At 37.0% G+C, this 25521-nt stretch overlaps 1 protein-coding gene across 1 annotated transcript; it reads left to right on the top strand.

Moving 5' to 3' along the window:
* Positions 1–1608: 1608 nt before the first annotated feature.
* Smp_132770 (ring finger protein 19 (dorfin) (double ring-finger protein), putative) lies at positions 1609–23214 on the top strand (the record flags this gene model as incomplete). Its single annotated transcript, XM_018791964.1, has 6 exons — positions 1609–1678; positions 8551–8938; positions 11980–12447; positions 12624–12712; positions 19413–19557; positions 22539–23214. The coding sequence occupies 6 exons, from the start codon at positions 1609–1611 to the stop codon at positions 22735–22737; spliced, it is 1359 nt and encodes a 452-aa protein (XP_018644872.1). The 3' UTR covers positions 22738–23214.
* Positions 23215–25521: the final 2307 nt, after the last annotated feature.

The raw sequence follows: 25521 nt of genomic DNA, 5'->3' as shown, positions 1-25521 counted from the left end.
TTGCGTTGTTTCTGGGATTACTAGTTCATGCTATAATTCAAATACTTCAAATCATCAAATTTGGCTAACCACATTGAGAAGCGGTGATAAAAAAAGTCAAATACACATTCTGTTGGAATATTCTATTTTAAACACTTATTTGATCAGACAGTCTGTAAGAGCGATGATATGTTGAAAGGCTTTACAGGTTACTCAAATCCATCGAATCTAACTCAGAACTTGCAGTTGGACAGATAAGAAGTTAGAGACGAATAGGGTAGGTGATAGACAAGCATATGAACGCTTGCTTTAAAATAGAAACACTCGGGAATACAAGTGAATGGTTGTTATGCAAAATATATCTGTAAAAACGATATAAAAGCATCCGATTCATTTATCTGTCCGAATGTAAGAATAAATCATGTATGTATGCGTTATCAAAGAAGCTGTTACAGTATAGATTCTATGACATTTGTTATAACGGTCCGTTAATTTATCTTAGATAAATATCTACACCAGATTCCCTCCCAGTGTCTACTCTACAGGACTTCAACACAACTCAGATCAGGAACACGTGATTAGCCTTACAAGAGCGTAAATATATTTCCACACAAAACCCCGACACAACCCAACAACAATAAACAATCAATCAATAATAATAAGGATAGGGGAATTTATAACTCATCTGATATCTGTCAGACTACCTACATGTCTGACTAAGCAGACAACCAATCATTATCATTCTCGCTCACACATCAATGTTTAACTCTGTTGTTTGCGCTGTACAAACTTCCTGTTTATCAACATCACTTAGATCTAACCAAAAAAACAACAAACATAATGGATTGTCTGAGTAAGAAACACCAAACCGTTAGATTTGGAAAAGTTTACATTGATATCACACAATCAACGAATCAAACTGGGACGTTTTGCGAACAGGGTTAACAATCTATGTTAGCTTGTGGAGCATTCCCAAACAATCCCATTGCGTAAAAGCAAACCGAAAAATGCACAATTACTAAAGTTCATGGAGAAAACATGCAATTAGGCTACTAAAAGTTTGGTTTCTAGTTCTGCAGCCTTCATTTAGTCTATCTTGAATTTATCTCCAGTTCCGCTTATTTCGGAGATATACTTCCTGGATCCCGATTCACAACCTTGAAGAGATCTTCATAGAACTAGTCGATGAGTCAATGTAATCAATCACGATGTACAAAGACGCGTGCATTATACTACAAGGCGAGTCGAGCAAAGATGTCAGCTGATTAAATTCGGTGGGAGCAGGTTTAAATAAACCAATAGAGTTTGTAAGCCGAATCATTTAAGAGCTTAGATTCACATTAAGATAAAAATACAAAGGACCTGAAGACTATTTCAGAAATTAAATAGTGGTGTTGTAAGAAAGTCCATCTGCAACATATACAGCTTTATCCTATACTTCACTACGTATTCCTCACAAAGCGAATTACAGTGTATTGTTCTTCTGTGACTAATTACTAAATAAGGGATACTAATAAGATGTTATTCGTTATCGTAGTTTTATTTTTCTGAACTACTGTAAAACTTTCCGCTCCAAAATAAAGACACCTTATTTAGCGCCAGGTTTGGACTGGAAAAAGTGGGGAGTAAATGTCGTCTAAGTATCCTTCTGGGAAAAAAGGTAGCCGCGTAGGCTTATGGTTTAAACGCGTTCTACCTGGTAAGAAAATATTTTTGACTAATGTTTGTTTGAAGACCTAAGCTTAAGACGAAAATATATTGTGCTTTTATTCCTACCACTATTTTTCACACATATTACGTTGTCTATAAATATTTTAACTTTGAAAGACTCATTTTTCTTGTTATTGTTTTTCGTTTCCACTTGGTTTACTACCACACGAATGAAATTATAGCTGGACGCCACTTTATTATCACAGACCCTTAAGAGTCAATTGAAATCTGTTAAGTTTCCCTCAGAATCCTTCAGTTTTCCAAACTAGTTATACGGGTTTTACCAGTCTTTCACTTCATAAGAGACAGAGCAGTAAAAGTTTCAACTTTCATATAATCTCAGCAAATCCTTTCAAGACCCATCTACTTCATACTTTCATCTTGAATACGAGTCAGTCCTCAGTAATAAGGATAGGAGGTCTATCGACGTTTATTAATCCTTGCGGTTTGTAACACTGTGGAGGTTCAATCGCAATTTGAATATATCGACAGAAGGTGCTGATATTACGTGTTCTGGTAGAGAATTCCAGTAATCCACTACTCGGTGCGAGAAACGAAACTTCAGACGTAGACGATTTGGTCTCAGTTCTTGAACTTTCTTCTTATTTCCTCTCAAATGACCGGTCCTAGACGGAAGAAAAAGACATTGAGACCAAGGCCATCGTCCAATGTACAAGAAGACAATATTAAATCACCACGTATTTCACGGTGAGATAACGGAGATAAGTTGAGGTGTCTCAGTCTGTCTTCACTCCGTAAATCTATTGGTATATGTTATTTCCATGATGCTGACATAATATTGGTTGTAGTTTTTTCGAGTTGAGAGCTATAATTAATTACCATTGGCCTCAATATATACGTATCCTTTCCAAAAGCGCAGAATACTAACCCCAGTAGACTCAGTATGTGACTGCTTAATGCAGAAAAGTACTTCAATGAGATGTTTGTCATTGATATTCTTCCCTGTCAACTAAACCCTACCTGTTTATAAGGAAAATAGAGGACAAATTATTCCAGTTTTCATTCCCTTTGCAGCGCCACCAAATGCCCTGGTACGGCTGAGAGTGGGGAGAGTCAGCTCTCCCTCTCGAAATGCTCTCATATGGCCACGCGTACATAGCCTTTGCCAGGGAAGTCCTACTCACTGCCTTCTCGTTGCGGAGGGTGTTGTTTACGAAATTGAGAGGACGAAAAGTGATTGTGTGGCGCTTTAACCAGGTTGGTGGATATGGAGGGTCCACCTAAGGGAGTTGGAAAACCCTGATTCCAAACCAATGATGTACATGGGCTCCAGGATCCCGAGGGAGTAAGTGGCATATAAAGCAATTGTTGGTCACTGGCTACCATGAGACTGCATCTCCTCACGATGCTTCACTGCCTTGTGGATCAGATCTTTAGGTCAAAGGCTCCGGGTGTGGCCCTTTAAGAAAAACACCTGTTTCATTTTGGGCACCTGGGCAGTATCACAGCCCCCACACAAATCAAAGGGATTTGTACGGTGCATATATATCTGGTGCCCCTTTGTGCCAATATTCATGTGTTTAAATAAATAAATAAATAAATTCCTTTGCAGCAAAGTTCGGCATCTACGTAGTCTACAATAGTATGACTGGAAGAGCAACTATTCAATGGCTTTACTGTACATCAACCTTATCACCTTGGAGGTTCCGCATCTGTCTTTTCTCTAAGCTATTACTAGTAAATCCAAGTATCATTCCAAAATAGGATTTGTAGTCTACACACCCGTTTGGGTCGTACAAGTGTTAAATGAACATTATTAATTGCTTTCCTCAAAGTTCGGATTTTCTTATAACCCTTGGTTGCAAAGGGACAACTGTTAGTCGTGATCTTCAATTACTGGCTCGCTTTGACTTCTGAATCATTCTATGAAGAACTAATTGAACGTTGTTACCTGTGTTTGCTGCGCTTGAATACATACGTAGCCTTATTCACAATGTCTCTCGTCAATCTACTAAATTGCTAAGATTGGTTTCAAAGATATTTTTATTTCTACCCTTTCGCACTTCTTACTACCCAAGTCATCAGTTCCTTTTTGAACCAATTTTTAAACAATACGAGAAATTTGTTTACCGCATTGCATATTCTGCTTCGATGTCAGGTAAGGCAAGTGGCAAATAAACTTACGGTTGAAACACCACCAAACTAACAAGTGTTATTTATCGAATTGAAATAGAGCTTCTTTAGCTCATAAATCTAAAATAACTCGTCTTTTATAATTAGAGCAAGTAGTCAGATGGATCTTGACAAGGTTGTTACTCAGAGGGTCAGTTTTCAATTATTAATCATGCATGTAAAGTAGATGCTTGTAATTTAATGGGAGGCATACATAGAACAAAGATAATATCTCTGCAATCGTGTTCGTGGTTAGGCGTAGGACGGAAAGTTAGCAATTCATTCATAAGTAACGTAGAGCCTGGGACATATACATCGATTCAAGTTGTATCATATTAGCACAGCGGGATAAAACGATCAAGACAAATCCCAGAGCAACATTAATAGTAAGAGTCATTAGAATTAAAAAAGCCTAGTTATAAAAAGGAGAAAATGTATGAGATTTCAGGACTTGAGCTCTAAAAGAGGACGAAGATTGAATATATCTACTCCATTTTGACCGGTTCTGAATCGTCACTCGACGTTGCCAACCATTGGTTACGATAATTGCACAAATCTCAACCAGGTGGTCTAAACGTACCTACACGGCTCCGTCTAACAGTCACAGACTTCTTGGACCAATACTATATTTTAATTTGGCCGACTCTGGCTTCGTGCAAGCTACTTTACATCGGACAACATTTCTCTTCAAGATATGCGGCGGTTAGGCATTCATAGTACGTGTTCCAACTATCAGTTAGTGAAGACTCACGACTTCATCGACTGATTTCTTATCCTTACCCCGTGTTCTATGCTTAACCTCATTGCTGCTTACTCGGTGACCAAAAGTGCCTCAAAGATACTAGTGATCAAGTGCTAATAAACAGCGAATGTCTTCTGTTTTCAAGGATACGTTTTCTTTCACACCCATACAGTAGGATGGATTAAACAGCCGTTTATTATACTCGTTCTTTTTCTAGCAGATGAACATCTCTCCTACTCTACAAGTGACGCAAGTTGGCACACATCAATCTACTGAGGCTAATGCGACCTCCAAGATAAGTGAAGTATCTGATGAACTCAATCACTACTTTTTATCATTAGTTCGGGCGTTGATGCAGACCAGTCCTAAAGCAACACTTCAGATTTAGAGGAAAAGAAGCGTATCGCAAGTATGCTTCCGTTTTTGTTCAAGGCGTTCAATAGACTCTATTTTGTTGGAGTCTTGACTGAACAGGACTGTCATCTAGTTAAAGCTAGAATGAGATGAGTTCATAAAAAAATAAAGCGACGAGGGGTTCATCTCTAAAATAATTTCCATGACGAAATTTGAGGAAAAATGAGGAAAGTGGACAACCCCGAGGAACACCACTTGAGGTTCACAGCTGGCCACAAGTTGTGACTGGACAAGTAGTGTTCGAGTAGAGAGCCTATACGAGGTTAGTGTGCTTGTTTGGTACATCTTATGATAACAGACACAACTACGACACCTCTCCATCAACAAAATTGACTGCTGTCACAGAGCTGAGAAATGCAACTACAGTCGGGTGCTAAAGAGTTTGACTGTGCTCCAAAACCTAACAAAGAATGGGAATTTGGCCAGCGCATCCACGCCTACATCTAAAACCATCCTAGCTTTCTCTTGTTTGCTCTTTTAAAGCCATGATTAGTCGCGTGATTATTGAAGCTAATATTGAACATGCTATGGTGATCAAACGGATTCCTCTGTGGCTACCACAGTAGGATTTCTTTCCTTGCTTCTAAACTGGCACTATCAACAGTCGAGACCAGTTAAATAAGACTACGTCCAGTTTCCAGATTCTAGCTAATACCTCAGTCAATTTAACTGGTAAAACTGGACCACCATCCCCAAAGATCTCCAGGGTTAATCCATTAGGCTCCACTGTTCTCCATCACTTTAGATTAGCTATTTCCTTTCCAACCTTGCTAAAGATAAGGGGCTTATTTCAACCTCCCATTTCAATTGTTTTTGAACAGTGGGTATCTCAAGAGGAGCTGAGGTCAGTCGAACTGTCACTTAAAGTGCTCTGCCCATCAGTCTAACCTCGTAGATTAAGATTGAATAATTGTTCAGTCTTTTTACGAAATAGAATCAATAACAACCGAATTTTTAATAAGTTTTTTTAATGTGTAAATACCACCAGTCGAGTGAAATGGCTAAAAGGCCACCAAATAAAAAAAACACACTTGGGAATGATGCGTCACGTAACAGCTCAACTTTGTAATGTTAGTTTAAGATGAAATTGTTTTTCTATGGCCTAAAATTTAGAAACATGATTTGTCCAATTCTTCACATTATTATACACTGCTTTGTGTACAAGCATGATCAAGTGGTCATAGTGCTTTATGGATAGGATTAAGAAAAACAACTTAGCTTGTTTCACGTACATAACATTGGTCAAGGAAGTAACGTGCTTGCAATCACTAAGCCTTCTATATGAAAACCTATTCTACTTAGTTAACAAAGTTTATCTTAGTAGTACAACCGGTTCCTGTGAAAAAACTGATACACAGAGAAAGCCCAGCTTAGATTTACTACAGAATTAGACCAGGTAGTACTGTAATAAAATCATGCTCAAGACAGATTGATGCTAACCACATACAGGAAAAACAAGAAACTAGTAAATTCAAATCACTAGCCAAGTATATGTTTTTTTTGAAACTAGAGCTACATCCTTTGTCTGAAATACTTCCCGGTTAACCGAATCAAAATGAATCGAAGTTCAGGCTTGCAGCATAATCACCCAGAGTTCCATTCGTAAACCACTGGGCTACTACTCCTACCAGACAATTCCAATGAAGTTTGTTCGTCACATTTTCTCACTACAATAATTACTCGAGTTTCCTGGACACCTATAGAGCGGGCCAGATTTAGAATAAAGCATGAATCAGTCAATGAGTTTGAGAATAATCGACTGAGGTAGTTGGGAAATGTACTGCGTATGCCCAACCACTGCCTATCCTGATGCTCACTATTAGCTCGCGTAAGAATAGGTTGAAGGAAAATTGTGAGGGTAGGAAACTCAGACTCGACATCAGCCCATGAAGCAGTTGACTGCTGGTCTGAGCCATGTTGGTAGATACAGACTATTTGGTTAGTTTCTGCGTGATTATAGTCACTGATGGTTGTAGATATTTGAAATGGTCCAAAACCCGTCGCAATGATAAAGATACATCCATTCTTTGTCGTTGGAATGGTGGCTTGGCGGTTAAGGAGTTCTACTCCCAGTTACTTGTTTCCAGGTTCGAACCCCTCTCCTCCTACCTAGGTTTGTGCAACCGAGTAGTATCATTACTCATACGTAAAGTATGGTTCGTACCCAAGTACTTGATAAACGGACTAAATTTTTGAATTTACGCCTATATCTTAGTTTTCAGGATTATCTTATGTTTTACTCTTCGAATTCATTCCTTTCAAATCCCATTCTCTCCAATCTTTTCTACTTACTTTTGATTAATCCTGTTACTCCGACATTCGTCTTGGTAATTTTATCGCGCTTTGCTGATGTAGCGTGGTAACATTGATCGATGTACATTTGTATCAGGTTTGTACATAGCTTATTTCTGGTTAGTATTTGACGTTAAAACGATCGTTGTTTTTTTCTTTACCCCGTAAATGTTAAATAATTGGAGTTTGGTGTAAGTGTTATTAAAATATGTACCCAACATGTCTAAGTGCATACGTTTTTCTCCCAAATAAATGAAGATATAGCATGCTGAGAAACGAGTTATCTTTGATTGTAAATCGAATCTAAATCAGTGGTAGCGTGATCACTCTAACCCATTGTTACTAAAAAGGTAATCACTGCACAAGTTACTGACTTTCATACCCTACAAAACACTAACCGATTATATAGCGTTTAAAATTATTAATATTATCAGGCGACAGATTAGAAGAGTGTAAAGTGAAAAGTTGTTAATCAATGCTGAGGCAGGTGTAAAGAATAAATTTAAACCTCAGCTGTTTTAATGTTACTCTTGACTGATGTGCTATTTTACGTAGTTAATTGGCGGCTAGTCTTACCTATTTCACATTTAGATGTTTCGTTTTATTTTTGTATAACCAACTTGGAGGCTAGAGGTAGGTAAGTGTAATAAAAGAATTGTTTTTTCCTGGTCGCATTTCTTCTTCCATGCTTTCTTTGTTTAGGCGGTGACTTGATGGTTAGACCACCGTTATATACAAATCTCGAGCCCAAACTAAACTAATACAGTTTTCAAAACCGAATAGCGTCTTTAGCCCTTCTACTTAAAGTATGGTGGTATCCTAGTGATCAAAGTGTTCGACTTTCGGCCACTAAGTCCCAGATTCGAACACCACTCCACTTTGGTTTGGGCAGCCGGCTAGTAACATTATCACCCCTCACTTAGAATATGATTCACACCCAAGTGCTCGGTGAATGAGTTTATCACTTTTTATTTATGAATCTGTTATTGTCGAATGGGTTGCATTCTTCGTGAATTTAATTGCAAAACTTCACTATTGTAGTAACTTATGAATTGAATATCGTTATAACATTCATCTTAGTTATTACTTATATGCGTATTTTCGTGTAAAATTCACTCATTTAGTTGCTTCGCAAATGTAATCATTTTTGTATACTTATCTAATCACGTATTCTAAGTGGTTTATTTCCATGTGTTTTTCATATTCTAACCTACAGCTCCAATAAGCGCTAGATAAAGAATATTCAGTTTCTGTTTTCTAGTATCCTTACTTTTTTGCAGATTCTCACCCACAAGTAAAAAAACGTAATGAGCTTACCTCATTTTCTGAAAATGAAAGTGAATGTCCAGTTTGTTTGATGCCTATAGAAGATCCACTGCGACTTAGTTCATGTGGTCACTTCGCTTGCTCAGTTTGTTGGAGGAATTTCATCTCGAGTCAAATAGAAAACTTTGCACTGGCTCATCTCACATGTATAGCGTGCTCAGAACTATTACAGCCATCAACTGTGATCCATCTTTTGTCTGCTGTTTCGACTCGTCATGAGTCTTCACAAAGTCCCGTAAAAGATAATCAGTATGATCGCAGTTTATCTCGATATGAGGAATTTTTACTTCAACAAGCAATGTCCCGTGAACCAGAAGCGAGATGGTGTCCAAGAGGTTGTGGGTAAGTGCCACATTGCTGGATCCAGCTATATTCTCCATAGAAATTATGTTTTTTCGTCTCATTTTTAAAATTAACAATTCTTCATGAACACGTAAATATTGATACAGTATGACATTCTCATTTTGAAACTATAGGTATTATGTTTAGTAGACTATGCACATTACTTGTACCTTCCTCTATTTTTAATGGGGAAACTAGTCAAATATGTCATTTTTTATTTACTAGTTGGTCACTGACCACAAGTTCAAGCTGTACTCGTTCACTGCTGCGATATAACTCAACAGTTTGCACTCTACTTATTTATTATGTCTGGATTTAGTCACTCTACTTCAGTTCAAGTAACCAGATATTATATCTAGTTAATCAAATATGTAGCTCATAGCATACTAAATAAGTCTCCAATTAGTTATTATCATACATCAAACTATTTATCACGGAAACAATTCTTTGTGACGAAATGGAATCCAGTTCCTAGATTTAGTTTCCTCTTTCTTAGGATGTGTTTAATGCTCAAGTAACCACGACAAATGCCCTGGTACGGCTGAGAGTGGGGAGAGTCAGCTCTCCCTCTCGAAATGCTCTCATATGGCCACGCGTACATAGCCTTTGCCAGGGAAGTCCTACTCACTGCCTTCTCGTTGCGGAGGGTGTTGTTTACGAAATTGAGAGGACGAAAAGTGATTGTGTGGCGCTTTAACCAGGTTGGTGGATATGGAGGGTCCACCTAAGGGAGTTGGAAAACCCTGATTCCAAACCAATGATGTACATGGGCTCCAGGATCCCGAGGGAGTAAGTGGCATATAAAGCAATTGTTGGTCACTGGCTACCATGAGACTGCATCTCCTCACGATGCTCCACTGCCTTGTGGATCAGATCTTTAGGTCAAAGGCTCCGGGTGTGGCCCTTTAAGAAAAACACCTGTTTCATTTTGGGCACCTGGGCAGTGTCACAGCCCCCACACAAATCAAAGGGATTTGTACGGTGCATATATATCTGGTGCCCCTTTGTACCAATATTCATGTGTTCAAATAAATAAATAACTTATTAACTTTAAAGATACAATTTCACCTCACATTAGTGAAGAAAAAACCTCTTAGATATAATCCGTTTAAGGATAAATGATTGTTTTTGGAATTAGAAACTTAACTACTTGAAAGAATTCGAAAAAACAGTTTACATCTCGTGAACTAGTATATTATGCAAAAATAATTTTGACAGTATCTTCCAATTGTTTGTGTTTCAGTGGACTTCCAATCACTTTTACTCTCATGTTAAATATTTTGTATATAAACATATAATTTTTTCAGATAGAAAGCCTATTTCAGCCAGTGATCTTGTTTTTTCCATCAAATCATTCGGGAGTCGGTGTCAATAATTCGGCATCATAATCATTTATCAGTCGATTGATTTATGATCATTATTTAGACATTAAAAACACGAAATTCAGCAGAGGGGTCGATTTTCAACTTATCAAGCAGTATAATCATATATATATATATATATATATATATATATATATATATATATGAAATTTTAAGGTTTAAGTCATTAAGGAAATATGAACAATGAATAAATGCGATGATGAAACAAAAAGGATTTATTACTAGAAAATGTAGTGTAAACAATAACAATGAAAGGTTATTTCTGCAATTAAAGCAGCATGTAAAATCAACAAGTTAACGTAGGATTGTAGTGATAATGGAATAAGATGGGTAAAATGATGGGTCTCAACAATTAATGGTATTTATCACACCCACGTTGTGTCATTGAGTCTGTTATCTCTTGATCAGAACTCTATTCACTCATTCTAACGGTTCTTAATTCACGAATCGTTCATCAAATCGTAACGTAAATAACGCAGACTAAAATATTCATTACCAACAAAAACAATGTGAAACATTTACATATATATCCAAATTGCAACGCATCGTACCATTCAGAGAAAAAATAATTGGACAAAAGTAGTGACAACAATAGTGAGGATATGGGAGACAATATGCAGTGTTCGGAATAATTATTCTTTCGATATTATCAAAAATGAAAATGTATGCGAATCATTACAACTACATCTTATTGGTGATACATAGAACTAACCATCAGTTTCCTATTAATTTCAACCGCTGACCATAAAGCCTGTGTTTCTGTACATGGTTTCAGTCAACATACAACAACACTTCTTTTCTAGCCACCTCAAGCCCTCAATCCTACCCTCCCTCCAGTTTACATAACACTTCGACGTAGTCGATAATTCGCTGTATGTACCACATTTTAATCATCTTAATAAAATGTTCACAACTTCTCTAACAGACTTACCTCCTTTTACTTTGTAATCTATGCTCAATTCTAACATTGTTCAATCTGTGGTTTCACCACAGATGACTGAGTTAAAAGTCATTAAGGATCCGGTATTTGTTTCCGTCTACTCTCAACAATAATATTTTACATCTGTTTAATAGAAAGTGAGCTTGCAATCCTAGTCATTAGTATCACAGTGCATAAATAAATCTCCTAAGGATCAAACTCACACTAAAATATTAAAAGATAAAGACAAACATCTGAAAAATCAAAAAAGCTTTTGCTTCTACAGTAATTTAGTTAAAAAATCAGCGGGTCTATTTCTGTCTACAATTTGTCACTATATTTAATATTATCCTCATACAGTATAAAATAACCTCTCAAAATATGTATTATCCGATCCTTGGAGAGCCAGTTTACGTTCTGAAACTATTCTAACTTGATTGGCTCCCTCATTTATTTAATGCGCCAGAAAAAACATTTGTAACTGATAGATGTGGAATTATCTCCAAAAGGTTTATTGTTTTATAGTTTCAATTAGACATCCATCTACCTAATTCGTATACTTAGCTCAGAACAGTTGTATATACATATATAAGGGTCTTAATTATGTCATGTAACGGGCTTTCTAGAATCTGTGAATAAAAACGAAAATATTTCGTAGCTGTAGCATTATTAGGTATTTGAAGTGGTCCCATCTTATGTTTAATTAGTTCTTCATACTACCTGGTATTTTATCATTTCAGTTATGGATTGATAGCACACTCCTTCCACGCCTGTCCACAAATCGTCTGTCTTCATCCAATGTGCGAAGGACGTTCGTTTTGTTTTAAATGTAGAAGACCTTGGTCCAGTGATACGACAAATGAAAGTTCGTCAGACCAAAATAATGTTATGCATATTTGTCCGGCTGAACAAGATAAGCGTAGTAATGCATTAAATGGATTGCGCTCTTTCTTTGGTATTCGGCGTTTTAGCAGGCAAATATCTGGTCAAAATTCGATGACAAATGGCCCCCAACCAAAAGTTTCTGATAATATCCTACCAATACATTTAAATACCCCGACTTCTACGAAGGAAAAACGTTCCCGTGTACCGAGATCTTATCCCAGTTCTACCAACTACTCCAATGATACTCGATTATCTATGGAAGAACTATTTGCAGATGTAGATCTTGAGAGTGCTAATACTACTGCTCCTGTTTCAAAGAAAAAGTAATCACCTTTTTAATTGTAAATATCCATTTGAAAATTCATCCTCATTCATTTTTATATCTAACTGCCTTTATTCTAATTTATGAATATATATGGTAACAAAACCGTTTAATTTGATAAATTGTTTATTATCATAAATTCTATCCTCATTAGTGGTTTTATAATTTCTTCTTTAGACATCCGGTCGCTGAATCTGATCTGGGTAATTCTTCTGAATCATCTCCCAAAGTAAACAGACGTTCTTCCCTAGATTCTAATGGTCAAAGTGAGTTTTTGAAATAATAATCGCTTTATTCAATATTGTACGTTTAACACTATTTGGGATTTTAGCATACAATGTTATAACCAGTTTCTCTCAATCTTCGTAGACGTTACATATACATAAAACAAGTAGACAAAATTACATTACAATGAAATCTTTATAAGAAAATAAGGATCTTCACGAAGTTGAATAAACCGCAAATTCTGGAGTATAGGCTTTTGGCTAGACTAGCCCTTACAACCTGTTAGTTGCGTAGCACGTATACTAAATACGCTATTGTATAGAGCTTGTGCACTTTACACCTACACAAACTTATGTATCTGCATCTTGTTCTGACAGAATATATACGATTGGTGAGATGTGAGTAGAATGAATGATTTGTATTTAATTTTGCAGTTTAATTTACAGTTAAATGTACAAAATAATCACAAAATGCACCTGAGCGTTTTATGATTTCTTAAATTTTCCAAATTGTATATTTCCAAAGTTAAGTAACTGCTTTTATTTTATTAATTATTCTGCTAATTAAGGGGCTAGGGAATAAAGTCACTAATCGTATGTAAGAATTAGTGATACAATGCACTAACTGGCAGCTAATTTATAGTTTTATTATCGTCCATTTTGACTTAGTTTTTCTTTCATATCAAACTATAAAATGTATGTCTGTGAAATATATTCCTCTCGACACATAAATAAATGTCGCATGAAAAAATTCTTCTTACAAGTGCACATGATGATATTGTTTTAGTGAATTCAATGTTGACTTAATAGTGCTATGTGACATAAATCTCGCAAACAGAGTACAGGTTCGTACCATATTTTTATACGAGAACTTGAAAGATAAATATTGTCATATACCTACAGCCCACAAATGTCTTCCAAATTAAACTTTTACAAGTCCTTACGACTAAGAGAGAATTTGCTCAAAAACTATGGAGATATGAATGAGTGAAATTTATGATTTCTTAGGTGAGTATGTTGCAGGAGCAATGAATTTAAGAGACAATAAAAGTTTATGAATACATAAAGTAGAAAAGAATGAATAAAAATACAGAAAGAAAATTAATCACTGTATGCAAATCATAAAAATATGATTGGTTCCAATAAAGCTACGAATAACACTTGATTCACATCTTATCATTTTCAGTCAAAAAACTAAACCTGTAACACTCACAGTAACTAACCAAACAAAAAGATTAGTTGACTTGTAGATAGCCAATCAATTCAATCAAACTACTAAACAGCTGATTTTAATGTTGATCATCGTCACCCGTATAGCCTTTTTTGTCAGTGCATCCAAAACAGGCATACAGAGAGGAATAAAATATACAAGTTAGACAGATGTGTGAGTTACAATTGATGGTAATTGATCATACCCAATATTATCTGGGCTTTCTTTACTAATTAATGTTTTGGAGTGTGCTTTCTTTTACCGAATGTTATCTTTTTCTAACTAATCGCCTTCCAATCAACCGAATCAGTTTGGTATATGGACCATTCAAAGCTTCATAAACATTTTATAATATGTTATACTATTTTTCAACGAGAATTTGTGTGTGCCTTAAAGCTTTACTCTCCTTTATTATTTCGATCAATACAGCTTAGCTAGTCAGTTTGTTGATTGTTTACTTGACGTCAACAATTGACGTCAACAACTAATTTCATTTAAAGTAGGCGTGGATTTCATATATATATATATATATATATATATATATATATATATTATGTGGCTTTAAAGACTACAGGGTGGTGTATGCATGTTTGTATACATGTATTTACTACCAGTCAATAGTAAAACAAAGTAGAACCTGGGTCAATAGTATGTTGATTCAGACTGCCTCACTTCATAAAAATTTTACTCAATCGTGCAATAATTGCACCTATATTCAACTTTCTCTTTTACCCATATAATGGACAATATTCAATTTCGCCAGCTTAGTTATAAAACTAGCTTGATACCGTTTCGGGGTCATACATTCCATGGTTTCTTTTCAACCTTTTATACACCCATTTTATCGGTAAACGTTTAGTAGATATCTTAAGCTATTGGATGTAAACGTGCTTATTTCACGTGTATTGATCAAACACTCAAGGTTAAATGAATCTTATGAGAACCGATAGGACGGTAAATATGTCGTACCCTGATAGTACTGTCTTAATCTTAGATTACAATGTCATTTATCACTGGAATTGTAGTGAGCAAGAAGAGGAGTGGGGACGATCGAACGTATTTGAGCAAAAAATTATAGAATATCTCACTCAAATATGACAACCAGTAAACAGTTAATTTGCAAACTATCAATCAGTTGTCTCGATATTGACTGTTCCTGTTGCAAATATCAGTCCATCGTCTCTGATTTCATTGTTTATGCATTTTCATACCAATTGCGTTTCGTTCCCGTTCTTTCCTTATCGATTTTCTACTATATTACATTCTATGCCTGACCATCATCATATACTACTTATGTGGATATAAGTGACCTACATTACAGAATAATTTCAACCATAGCAACTAATGTAAATAATGTGTCAAAAAGGGTTGTCTCCTTTTTTGGATAATTTTAAAATATCTTAAAAATATGTAAATATTTGAAGAGGTTTACGGGATAACAGATTATTTTAGAAAAATTACCTAAAATAACTTTTCATGACTTTCGTCTATATTTAGGCTTTCATGTACTGAAACACACTGAAAACACTTAGTGACTAGTTTAATCATTAGTAATTAATAACAGACAGCTTGACAAGTAGAAATCTATAATCTGCAAATGTTTTTCTAATGAATCCAACCAATTATCCGGAAAATTTTTCCGTTATTCAGATACATTTGTGCTTGCCTTGTGGTTTGAAAACGTATGTGCCAGTGTACTTCGTTGGTCGATGTAAATTGTTTTCCATTGTACAATTTAAACAGAACTGTATTTTTAAACCAAGGTAGCATAAGTGAACCGATGGTTACTAACTAGCTCACTTACATACACCTATTACCCCCTAGGTGGAGGATCATGAGGCCGCTCACCAGCATTCTCCATTGAACTCTGTCCTCGATAATCCTTCACAGCTGTTTCCAGTTACTACTCATAATTTTCATGTCTCCTTCCGATTCCCGACGCAGTGTGTTCTTTGGCCTCCCTCTTTTCCGTTTCCGTTCAGGGTCCCAAGTTAGGGCTTGCCTCGTAATGCAGTTTGATGATTTCCTCAATGTATGTCCTATCCACCTCCAACGCTTTTTCCTAATTTCCTCTTCAACTGGAAGCTGATTTGTTCTCTCCTACAGCAGACTGTTGATGATGGTATCCGGCCAACGGACGTTGAGTATCTTGCGTAGACAATTGTTTATAAATACTTGTACTATTTTGATGATGGTTGTGATATTTCTATAAGTTTCAACTCCGTACAGTAGAACTGTCGTGACGTTCATATCGAAGATTCTGGCTTTGATATTCGCTTGCATACAGTTGCTTTAAGTTCCACATGTTCTTCAACCGTAGGAATGCGGTCCTTGCCTTTACATGTACCATTTAAACTGGCCTCCTTTAACATCTTCACACTTATGCGGATCAGACAAAAGATAGGTTTTGTTATGTCTTTGAAAAGTTTTAATGTCGTAGTCTGTTTTATATCTGAAATCCATGTGAGTTAGCTGAATTCAACTAAATAGACATCGTAACTTACAGGTTTGGTTATGGATACAGTGAAGCCGATTGATAAAGCAGGAAGTGCTATGACAATTGTGAGTGGAAGGAGGATTGGTGTGCCTAACATTATACCACAAACAGCAACAACACGACGAAGTTTTGACCATCGGCTGCGACCCAACACTGTACAACCGGAAAAACTGGAAATGGGAAACATATAAGAATTAAGTGGTGGAATACAGTAATATGGGAAGTTATTAATCAAAAGTAGATAAACGTATATATAAGTAATCGTATGATGTCAAAGTTACACAGTACTCAGAAGTCACAAGCCAAAAAAACTTATCTGGTATCTCCTAGTCTTCAATCGTTTTTAATTGATTCCAATGCCCATTAGAAACGGTCTTCAGACTAACTAATAATAATACCTATCAGTACTAAAAGCTAGAAAGTAGCCAAAGTGTATTGAGTTTAATAAGCGAAACAATAAAGAGGGGAATCAATTCTGCAGGTCACTCACTTTATAATCGAGTAAGACCTACCTGGTTGTTGAGACTAATTCTTATCCATCATATCACAGTATAAATTAAACTGAGGGGTATGTGAATTTGAATAATCTCATAATAATGACACAAGAGTGACTTATGGATTTGGTAAATTCCTTAGAAAAGTAATTGTCAGAAAGGTTAAGTCAGCAAGATTATTACCTGGAGGTTAAAAAGACAGCGTAGGATCGGGAACTTAAACGGGTCATTTATCTATATATCGTTGATTATATCTGTTTTACCACCACATTTAATAATAGTGTGTCTTCTTGTTCTTCCTTCATTGAATACTGTCTGCGGTTTCTTTAGAGATCCGTTTCCTGCCCCACATCACCTGACTTTTTGAGCTTAGTGCTTCCTTGATCACTTTGCAGTTGTCCTCTATAGTAGTTTCTGCTTCTGTGAGTAAGATCATGTAAAACTTGGAATCTGTTTGTAAAAGCTATCTTGGATTCGTTGAGTTCGTCAGTATCTCGAGGGAAGGCTACATTGAAATTTTGTAAAGCTGTCTCGCCGGTTGTCCATTGCTTGTTTAGCTTCAGTCTCATCTTGACAACCACCAGGTGGTGATGTGAAGCTATGTCAGCTCCTCTCCTGGCTCTCACTTCTTCCATTGACCTTCTTAATATTTTGGTGATGGAAATATGATCGATTTGGTTCTCCGTTGTGTGGTCCGGTGAGATCCATGTAGCCTTGTGTATATGTTTGTGTGGGAATATTGTGCCGCCTATAACCAATTTGCTGAACGCACGTAGATTTGCAAATCTGTCTTCATTCTCATCACTTTCTCCCAGTCAGTCCATGTCGTCCCATGCTATCTTCATACTCGGTGTTGTCCATTCCGACTTTGGCGTTTCGGTCTCTCATCAGGATGGTCAGGTCCCTTCTTGAGCACTTCGCTATGATCAATTGCAGCCTCTCGTAAAACTGATCTTTATCGTCGCCGTTGCTCTCATTGGTGGGTGCATAACATTGGATGACATTCATTGTGATTCCCTCGTTCTTTGTTGTGAAAGGTACTTTGATGATCCTGGGTCCATGAGATTATCATCCTATAAATGCTCTACGTGCTTCTTTGGTCAGCATCAGAGCAACTCTGTGTGTGTGATAAGCATTTTCTTTTTTGTGACTAGAGTACAGCAGCATCTCTCCCGTATCTAACCTTTGCTGTCCAGCTTGGGTCCAATGGGTTTACGGATTTCTAGTACCTCCAAGTTATATCTCCTCATTTCTGTATCCATTAGACTGGTCTTCTCGGTCTCCCACATTGTCTGGACGTTCCATGTGCCTATATTAATTATTGCTCCGGTTGTTAGAAGGGACATCAGCCTCGTGACTTCCGAAGAATCTCGGCTTTCATCAAGAGGCGTCATAATTCTTCTAGATGAAGGTCATTCAACTATCAGGACAGAGTTTAAACGGTTTAATATGTTTAATCTGGTTAGCGTTACTTTAGCAAGGTTTTTTTGCCTGGAGAAATACTTCTCGACCTTGAGTATGCCGTTGGGATTGTCTTACTGTGCGATGATACCCAAACCATGCAATTTACACTCAAGCAGTTGGCAATCAGTGTCCATGGGTACGGTGAGTGCTTTGCACCTTCGAAACGTAAAGTACTTCTACAAGACTGGCAGGATTCTAATCGTGCATCCACTCTGAGTGGTGAGCAGATTGAAGTGGCCGAGAATTTCGTGTACCTGGGTAGCTGCATAAGTGATGGTGGTGGCGTGTGTGATGGGATCGATGCACGTATAGTGGAAGCAAGAGCGGCTTATGCCAATCTGGATCATCTTTGACGCCTTCGTGAAGTTAACCTGGCCTCTCCGAGTTGAGGATGTTAGACGACTCTGTGTTTGATTTTTGTTGTCCCCGAAGAATCACTGACATCCAGTGGCAACACTATGTTAGTAATGCAGAGGTTCGGCATCGTGTGTTCGGGCGCACAGACGATAATTCAATTGGTGTCACCATCTTGAAACACCGACTTCGGTGGCTTGGGCATGTTCCACAAATTTCATCGTAGAGAATTCCATGTCGTGCATTATTTCCCGACGCTGGAACTGATTGGAAAAAGCGGAGGGGTGGTCAGTGTATGACATGGTGTCGTGGTATGAAAGAAAGCTGCAAAGGGCTGGTTTCTGTTGGTCCTTCACGACTCCCTGGTTGGGGTCCAAGAGATGGTGCAACACAGTGGCTAGAGACGTTATCAGATATGGCTCAGAATAGAATCCAGTGGCGAGCCTGCTGTAACCTTCTTTTACTTTCTTCACAAAGAGTGGTTATAACTTTCTTAACTGAAAGAGTCTTGTGGTTGTACATTTCAGTTCCCCCCATCATTACTCTTCTCTTTTTATCATCCTATTTTTTTTCTTTTATATATACGCATCTTCCCCATTCTCACTGTTTGCTGTGGCGCATATATCTCTGGTGCCTCTTTGTACCAATATGTATGTGTTTTTTAAATAAATAAATTCACTTACATGTTTTTTAATTAGTTTGATTTCCTTGTTTTTATTTCAGACTCCTTAGTGAAACCATGTCCTAATTGTAAAACTCTCATACAAAAGCTTAATGATGGAAGTTGCAATTCTATGGTGTGCTCAATTTGTAATTATGAATTTTGTTGGTTATGTTTACGGGAAACTACAGCAACTCATTATTTGAAGTACGTAAGCAATAATCTTTGGTCTTTTGATATATATATATATATATATATATATATATATATATATATATACTGTGGTAATAAGAAGCCAAATACAGGTTGCTTTGGTGGGATTTATTTCAAGCATTCGTTTATTAAGACAGACATTCAGAATAGGAAGCGGGAAAGCGAAGCAGAGCGGGGAGGGCGAGCACCCCAACTTCGATTTGATCAAGCATGATTCAATATTTATCACCAAACGAAAATAAGTTACAGACATGTAACGAATAGGATAAGCAATCAACACATATGATCATATAAAAACAACCAAGGTTTATAAACGAATAATTAACGAGGTCAAATAGATGAGAAAGAAAGAATCGATCGGTCTTTCCGGAAGCTAGAATAACCCATGTGGGCTTGACATAGTACCAGGCACTACAGCTGCAACACAAACTTGGAGATTGGCAAACGTTAATCGTTTACAATTGGTTGATTTCTGAGTAGTGACCAATGTCACATATATCAAGTCCTGCTTAGTGCTGATCGAATTCTGTCGATCAAGTTGCAACTTGGTCACTAGTTTGTGTTACTCTACATCGCGTGCACTATGCTGAGATATAAAGTGGTGGTTAGAGGTATTCTACAAGAAACCCCTGGACCCAGGTTTCATACCATTTTTCACTCGTCAATATGGTGTGCCTGTAACTTTGAGGTTACTAGTACTCTCTGGCGTATTCGATCCCGTGTCACTCAGCTTCACAATCGGAGATATCGCAGTCCTACAGGAAGTCAGTCGCGATCCGATAATCAGCAATAACATCACTGGTCATGAAGCTGCATATTACGGTATTGAACCCACCAGGGGGGGGCATCAGCTTCCTAATATTACATGTACACTTTGCTGACGAGTGCCTAATAGCACGAAACCTAGGACCAGGGTTTCCTGTCGACCACCTCCAACCACCATAATAATCGCCTAAATTAGCAACTGTTTAATCCCAATTTACTGAAAGCAACGTAGGCGTTTATGAAAGTGAATAGCAATAAATAGCCTCTAGTTTACCTAATACGAAAAATTATTGGTTGACTATGTTCCTAGTCAACCATTTAATCATACACAACGTATAACCTGGTTGGTACATATGTGCTTCTGTTCAAGTTGCTGCACCACATCACAGCGAGACCTCAGAAGCGTATAAGTAATGACACTATCAGTTTCAGTAGAAAAGGTTAGGGACGGGAGATATGACTGGAGAAAAGACAGTTTGATAGAATAGGGATATTTTCAGGATAATTTGGAAACCTGGAATCTAAGGGAATAAAATGAGTGAACAGACCTATGCCATCGCGAATGGTTCTGAGTTATATCACCCAAAGTTCCTAACCATTGGTTACGAAAACCGCGCGGACCCTAACCAAGTAGCCTCCACCTACCTTCATAACTTGGACGAACAGTCGATGACTTCATGGATTGATACCGCGTTTTGTCTTAGCACACAATACATATCGCAACCGCCTTAGCATTGCGTACTCTATGGTCTCAATATGCTCCAATGCTTCGAAAGCATTAAGTAACCCACGAACGTCCTCTAATTTCAAAGTCATTTGACAGTCATAAAGTATAATGGAGCGAACTGTTAGGCATTACACTCGTCATTCGGTTGGTAGACAGACATCTCGCCTAACCCCTAACTGATGCAAGTTGGCAAAAACCAAGCGAACTTTCTGAATCTCTCCCGAAATTCCGTCAGACACCGACCCATCATGTCTGATGAAACTTCCAAGATAACTGAAGTGGTAGACTCACTCTACTACTTCACTCCATATCATTAGTTTAGGCGTTGACAAGCACCCAGTCCTGAAGCAACATTTTTCATTGAAGGCAGGTTGTTTCTGTTATCCATGGGATATAAATCAATACACTTCCTACATCATATAACTAAGTGTTACTTACTTTTTCCGATCAAATATGGATTCCCATATAGGGCTAGTGCACCAAATTTCATTACATATAAAAAGGTACTGGATAACAAAATTATGAGCATAAGCTGTTTAAATTAAAAATGCTTATTATATTACCTCAACTCTTATATAAATCCAAGTTATAATTAAAATGGAGAGTTAAACTTCACCAAGCAAGTCATAATAAAAATATTACAAAACTAAACGAATATGCATGATCAGACGTCTGAAACTCTCATACTGTCTTTCATTTTTTGCGTATTTGTAAAATGGTGCTTTAGCATATAAACTACGTGATTTTCGGATACTAAGGTTCATATTCCGACTATTCACTGCCTACTTTCGTTTACACAAACAGGTAGTATCATTCGCCTGCACGGTAACCTGAGCAAAAAGATTTTGCTCGGTCACGAACTGAGTTAGTCACACTTATTATTATTAAGTGTGGTGGTAAAACAGATATAATCAACGATATATAGATAAATGACCCGTTTAAGTTCCCGATCCTACGCTGTCTTTTTAACCTCCAGGTAATAATCTTGCTGACTTAACCTTTCTGACAATTACTTTTCTAAGGAATTTACCAAATCCATAAGTCACTCTTGTGTCATTATTATGAGATTATTCAAATTCACATACCCCTCAGTTTAATTTATACTGTGATATGATGGATAAGAATTAGTCTCAACAACCAGGTAGGTCTTACTCGATTATAAAGTGAGTGACCTGCAGAATTGATTCCCCTCTTTATTGTTTCGCTTATTAAACTCAATACACTTTGGCTACTTTCTAGCTTTTAGTACTGATAGGTATTATTATTAGTTAGTCTGAAGACCGTTTCTAATGGGCATTGGAATCAATTAAAAACGATTGAAGACTAGGAGATACCAGATAAGTTTTTTTGGCTTGTGACTTCTGAGTACTGTGTAACTTTGACATCATACGATTACTTATATATACGTTTATCTACTTTTGATTAATAACTTCCCATATTACTGTATTCCACCACTTAATTCTTATATGTTTCCCATTTCCAGTTTTTCCGGTTGTACAGTGTTGGGTCGCAGCCGATGGTCAAAACTTCGTCGTGTTGTTGCTGTTTGTGGTATAATGTTAGGCACACCAATCCTCCTTCCACTCACAATTGTCATAGCACTTCCTGCTTTATCAATCGGCTTCACTGTATCCATAACCAAACCTGTAAGTTACGATGTCTATTTAGTTGAATTCAGCTAACTCACATGGATTTCAGATATAAAACAGACTACGACATTAAAACTTTTCAAAGACATAACAAAACCTATCTTTTGTCTGATCCGCATAAGTGTGAAGATGTTAAAGGAGGCCAGTTTAAATGGTACATGTAAAGGCAAGGACCGCATTCCTACGGTTGAAGAACATGTGGAACTTAAAGCAACTGTATGCAAGCGAATATCAAAGCCAGAATCTTCGATATGAACGTCACGACAGTTCTACTGTACGGAGTTGAAACTTATAGAAATATCACAACCATCATCAAAATAGTACAAGTATTTATAAACAATTGTCTACGCAAGATACTCAACGTCCGTTGGCCGGATACCATCATCAACAGTCTGCTGTAGGAGAGAACAAATCAGCTTCCAGTTGAAGAGGAAATTAGGAAAAAGCGTTGGAGGTGGATAGGACATACATTGAGGAAATCATCAAACTGCATTACGAGGCAAGCCCTAACTTGGGACCCTGAACGGAAACGGAAAAGAGGGAGGCCAAAGAACACACTGCGTCGGGAATCGGAAGGAGACATGAAAATTATGAGTAGTAACTGGAAACAGCTGTGAAGGATTATCGAGGACAGAGTTCTATGGAGAATGCTGGTGAGCGGCCTATGATCCTCCACTAGGGGTAATATGCGTAAGTAAGTTTGTTAATAAAAATTGGTACTCAATTGTAGCATCCGAACTTTCGACCAGTCAGTTACTTGAGTTTATTTGCGATCACAAACTGATCAATTATAAACCACTACTATAATCATGAGAGCATTGAACTGTCGTTTCATCCTAGTATTGGACTCTTTATCTCTGTAGATGAGCTGCTTTGTGAGTTTGTAAACAAAAGTAACCAGAGGATGAAAGAACGAAACAAGTGAAACTAATTCTCTCAATGTAGATGGGTAATTGTTCGCTTCCGACTTAGTAGTAATATAAAAGTTAGTCAATTTCTTCATGTTTATTCACTGTCACTGTGACAGGGCTGAAAGACTACCCGGGCTCTCAGATCGAAACATGTAGCTGTATTAGACAGCTGCTCGTTGAACGTTTTATCTAGAGATCGATACCATAACGCAGCATAACGTCATGAGATGCGACCCCATGGTAGTCACTGAAAAAATATAGTCTTATGCACCATTCTATCCCTCAGGATTCTGAAGTCAATGAGCACCATTGGTTTGAATTTAGGGTTTTCTAACTTCATTGGGTGGATCTCTCATATCCGCCAACTTCGTTTTAGTTCGAAATAGATTGTGTATATGGTGGTGGTTGGAAATGGTCGTTAGGATACGTTAGACCCAGATTTCATGATATTTGACACATATTGGCAAGGTGTACGTGATGCTCCTTGGTGGGTTCAAATCTGTATAACGCAACTTCTCAGCCACTGATGTTATCATTGAGATTTTTTGGATCACAACTGGCCTCCTGTAGGAATGTTGTTTGAACAGCTAGTTTGAAATCACTATTTTCTTGTTATTGAAGAACTAATAAGTTGTTAAGAAATTTACTTGAACAGATTGTCTCAGAAGTAATAGACAAGTTTACTGTCGCATTGAAAATATAAATTTATGAGAAATCTTCCTTGTGTTTTTTGTAGTTTGTCAACTAATAAGTCAGTCATACTGGTATTAAAATGTATGTATACATTCATACTGTTATTGATCCCTGGTGTTTCTGTCTTAATAATTTCACATAATATTTCTGTGTGATATACGGAATTTTCTAGTTGCAACAAATTTTCGTTTCATCTACAATCGATCTGTGGTTACCAGTACACTTTGCCAACAGTTTTCACAAAACAACTTATATTGACGTAGTTTAGCAATACCTTTTCTATACATTTTTTGTATGTTCTTATGAAATAGAATGTTTCTTTTTCTCATCAGCTATGTCACATCTAATCACCATTCTTTGGTTACTTGATTAGCGCTACTATTCTCCTAATACGACCTATTGTCGAAGTTGAATGAGTGTCAGATAGTAAGATTATCGATCGTGAGTATGAATTAAATATTCTCTGACCTTTCTTCAGAATATACTACTTCAACGTTCAGCCAATCGGTCAAAATTTAGTGACACATCCATCTGAAGAAGATTCCCGGAAAACCAGAAGTGACTTTAGTGATTTTTTTAACCTTTAACCCATCGAGACAGTTAAATGTATGGAAACAATGTATAGAAGTTTGTCTTTTCTTGCTATTATTATCTATCTCCGTTTATAAACCTCTCAAATGTTTAGAAACGGTTTCTAAATCTATTAAGAGCTTCACATAGAAACGTGTATTTATATCCACAAATGAAGCGTCCATTTACACCTGCATGTCATCCAAATAAAGTGTTATAGAGTATGAAAAAATTATACGAAAGTAATTGAGTCAACCTCTGTACAAAATCCAATCTTCTGTTAGTTTCCAAAACTACATCCTGAATATCAGAGTAGCACCGATTTCCGCTTTTAGAAACAAAAATTCATACTAAGACTCAGTTTTCTAAATATGCTCCGCCTTACTGTCACCAGACAAAGCAAAGAGGTTATTTACACCTAAGGTTTATATATTCAGCTAGTGTATGGCTTAATCTTTCCAGTGCTACTATTCACGCCACAGAAAATCGCACTTTTCTGTTACATGGTGACAATATTTACAATAAACCATGCCGTCTGTATAACACTTTAATTTACGCTAAATATATGTGATAGTGTATGTTTTAACATCAAACTTGATTTCAAAATCATTGTCACCAACCTCATAAAAAGGTAGAAGTAACT

This window comes from Schistosoma mansoni, assembly GCF_000237925.1.
Source record: "Schistosoma mansoni, WGS project CABG00000000 data, chromosome 1 unplaced supercontig 0010, strain Puerto Rico, whole genome shotgun sequence".
Taxonomy (NCBI): Eukaryota; Metazoa; Platyhelminthes; class Trematoda; order Strigeidida; family Schistosomatidae; genus Schistosoma; species Schistosoma mansoni.
Note: the sequence above shows the minus strand (reverse complement) of the source record. Positions and strands in the feature narration are given on the sequence as shown.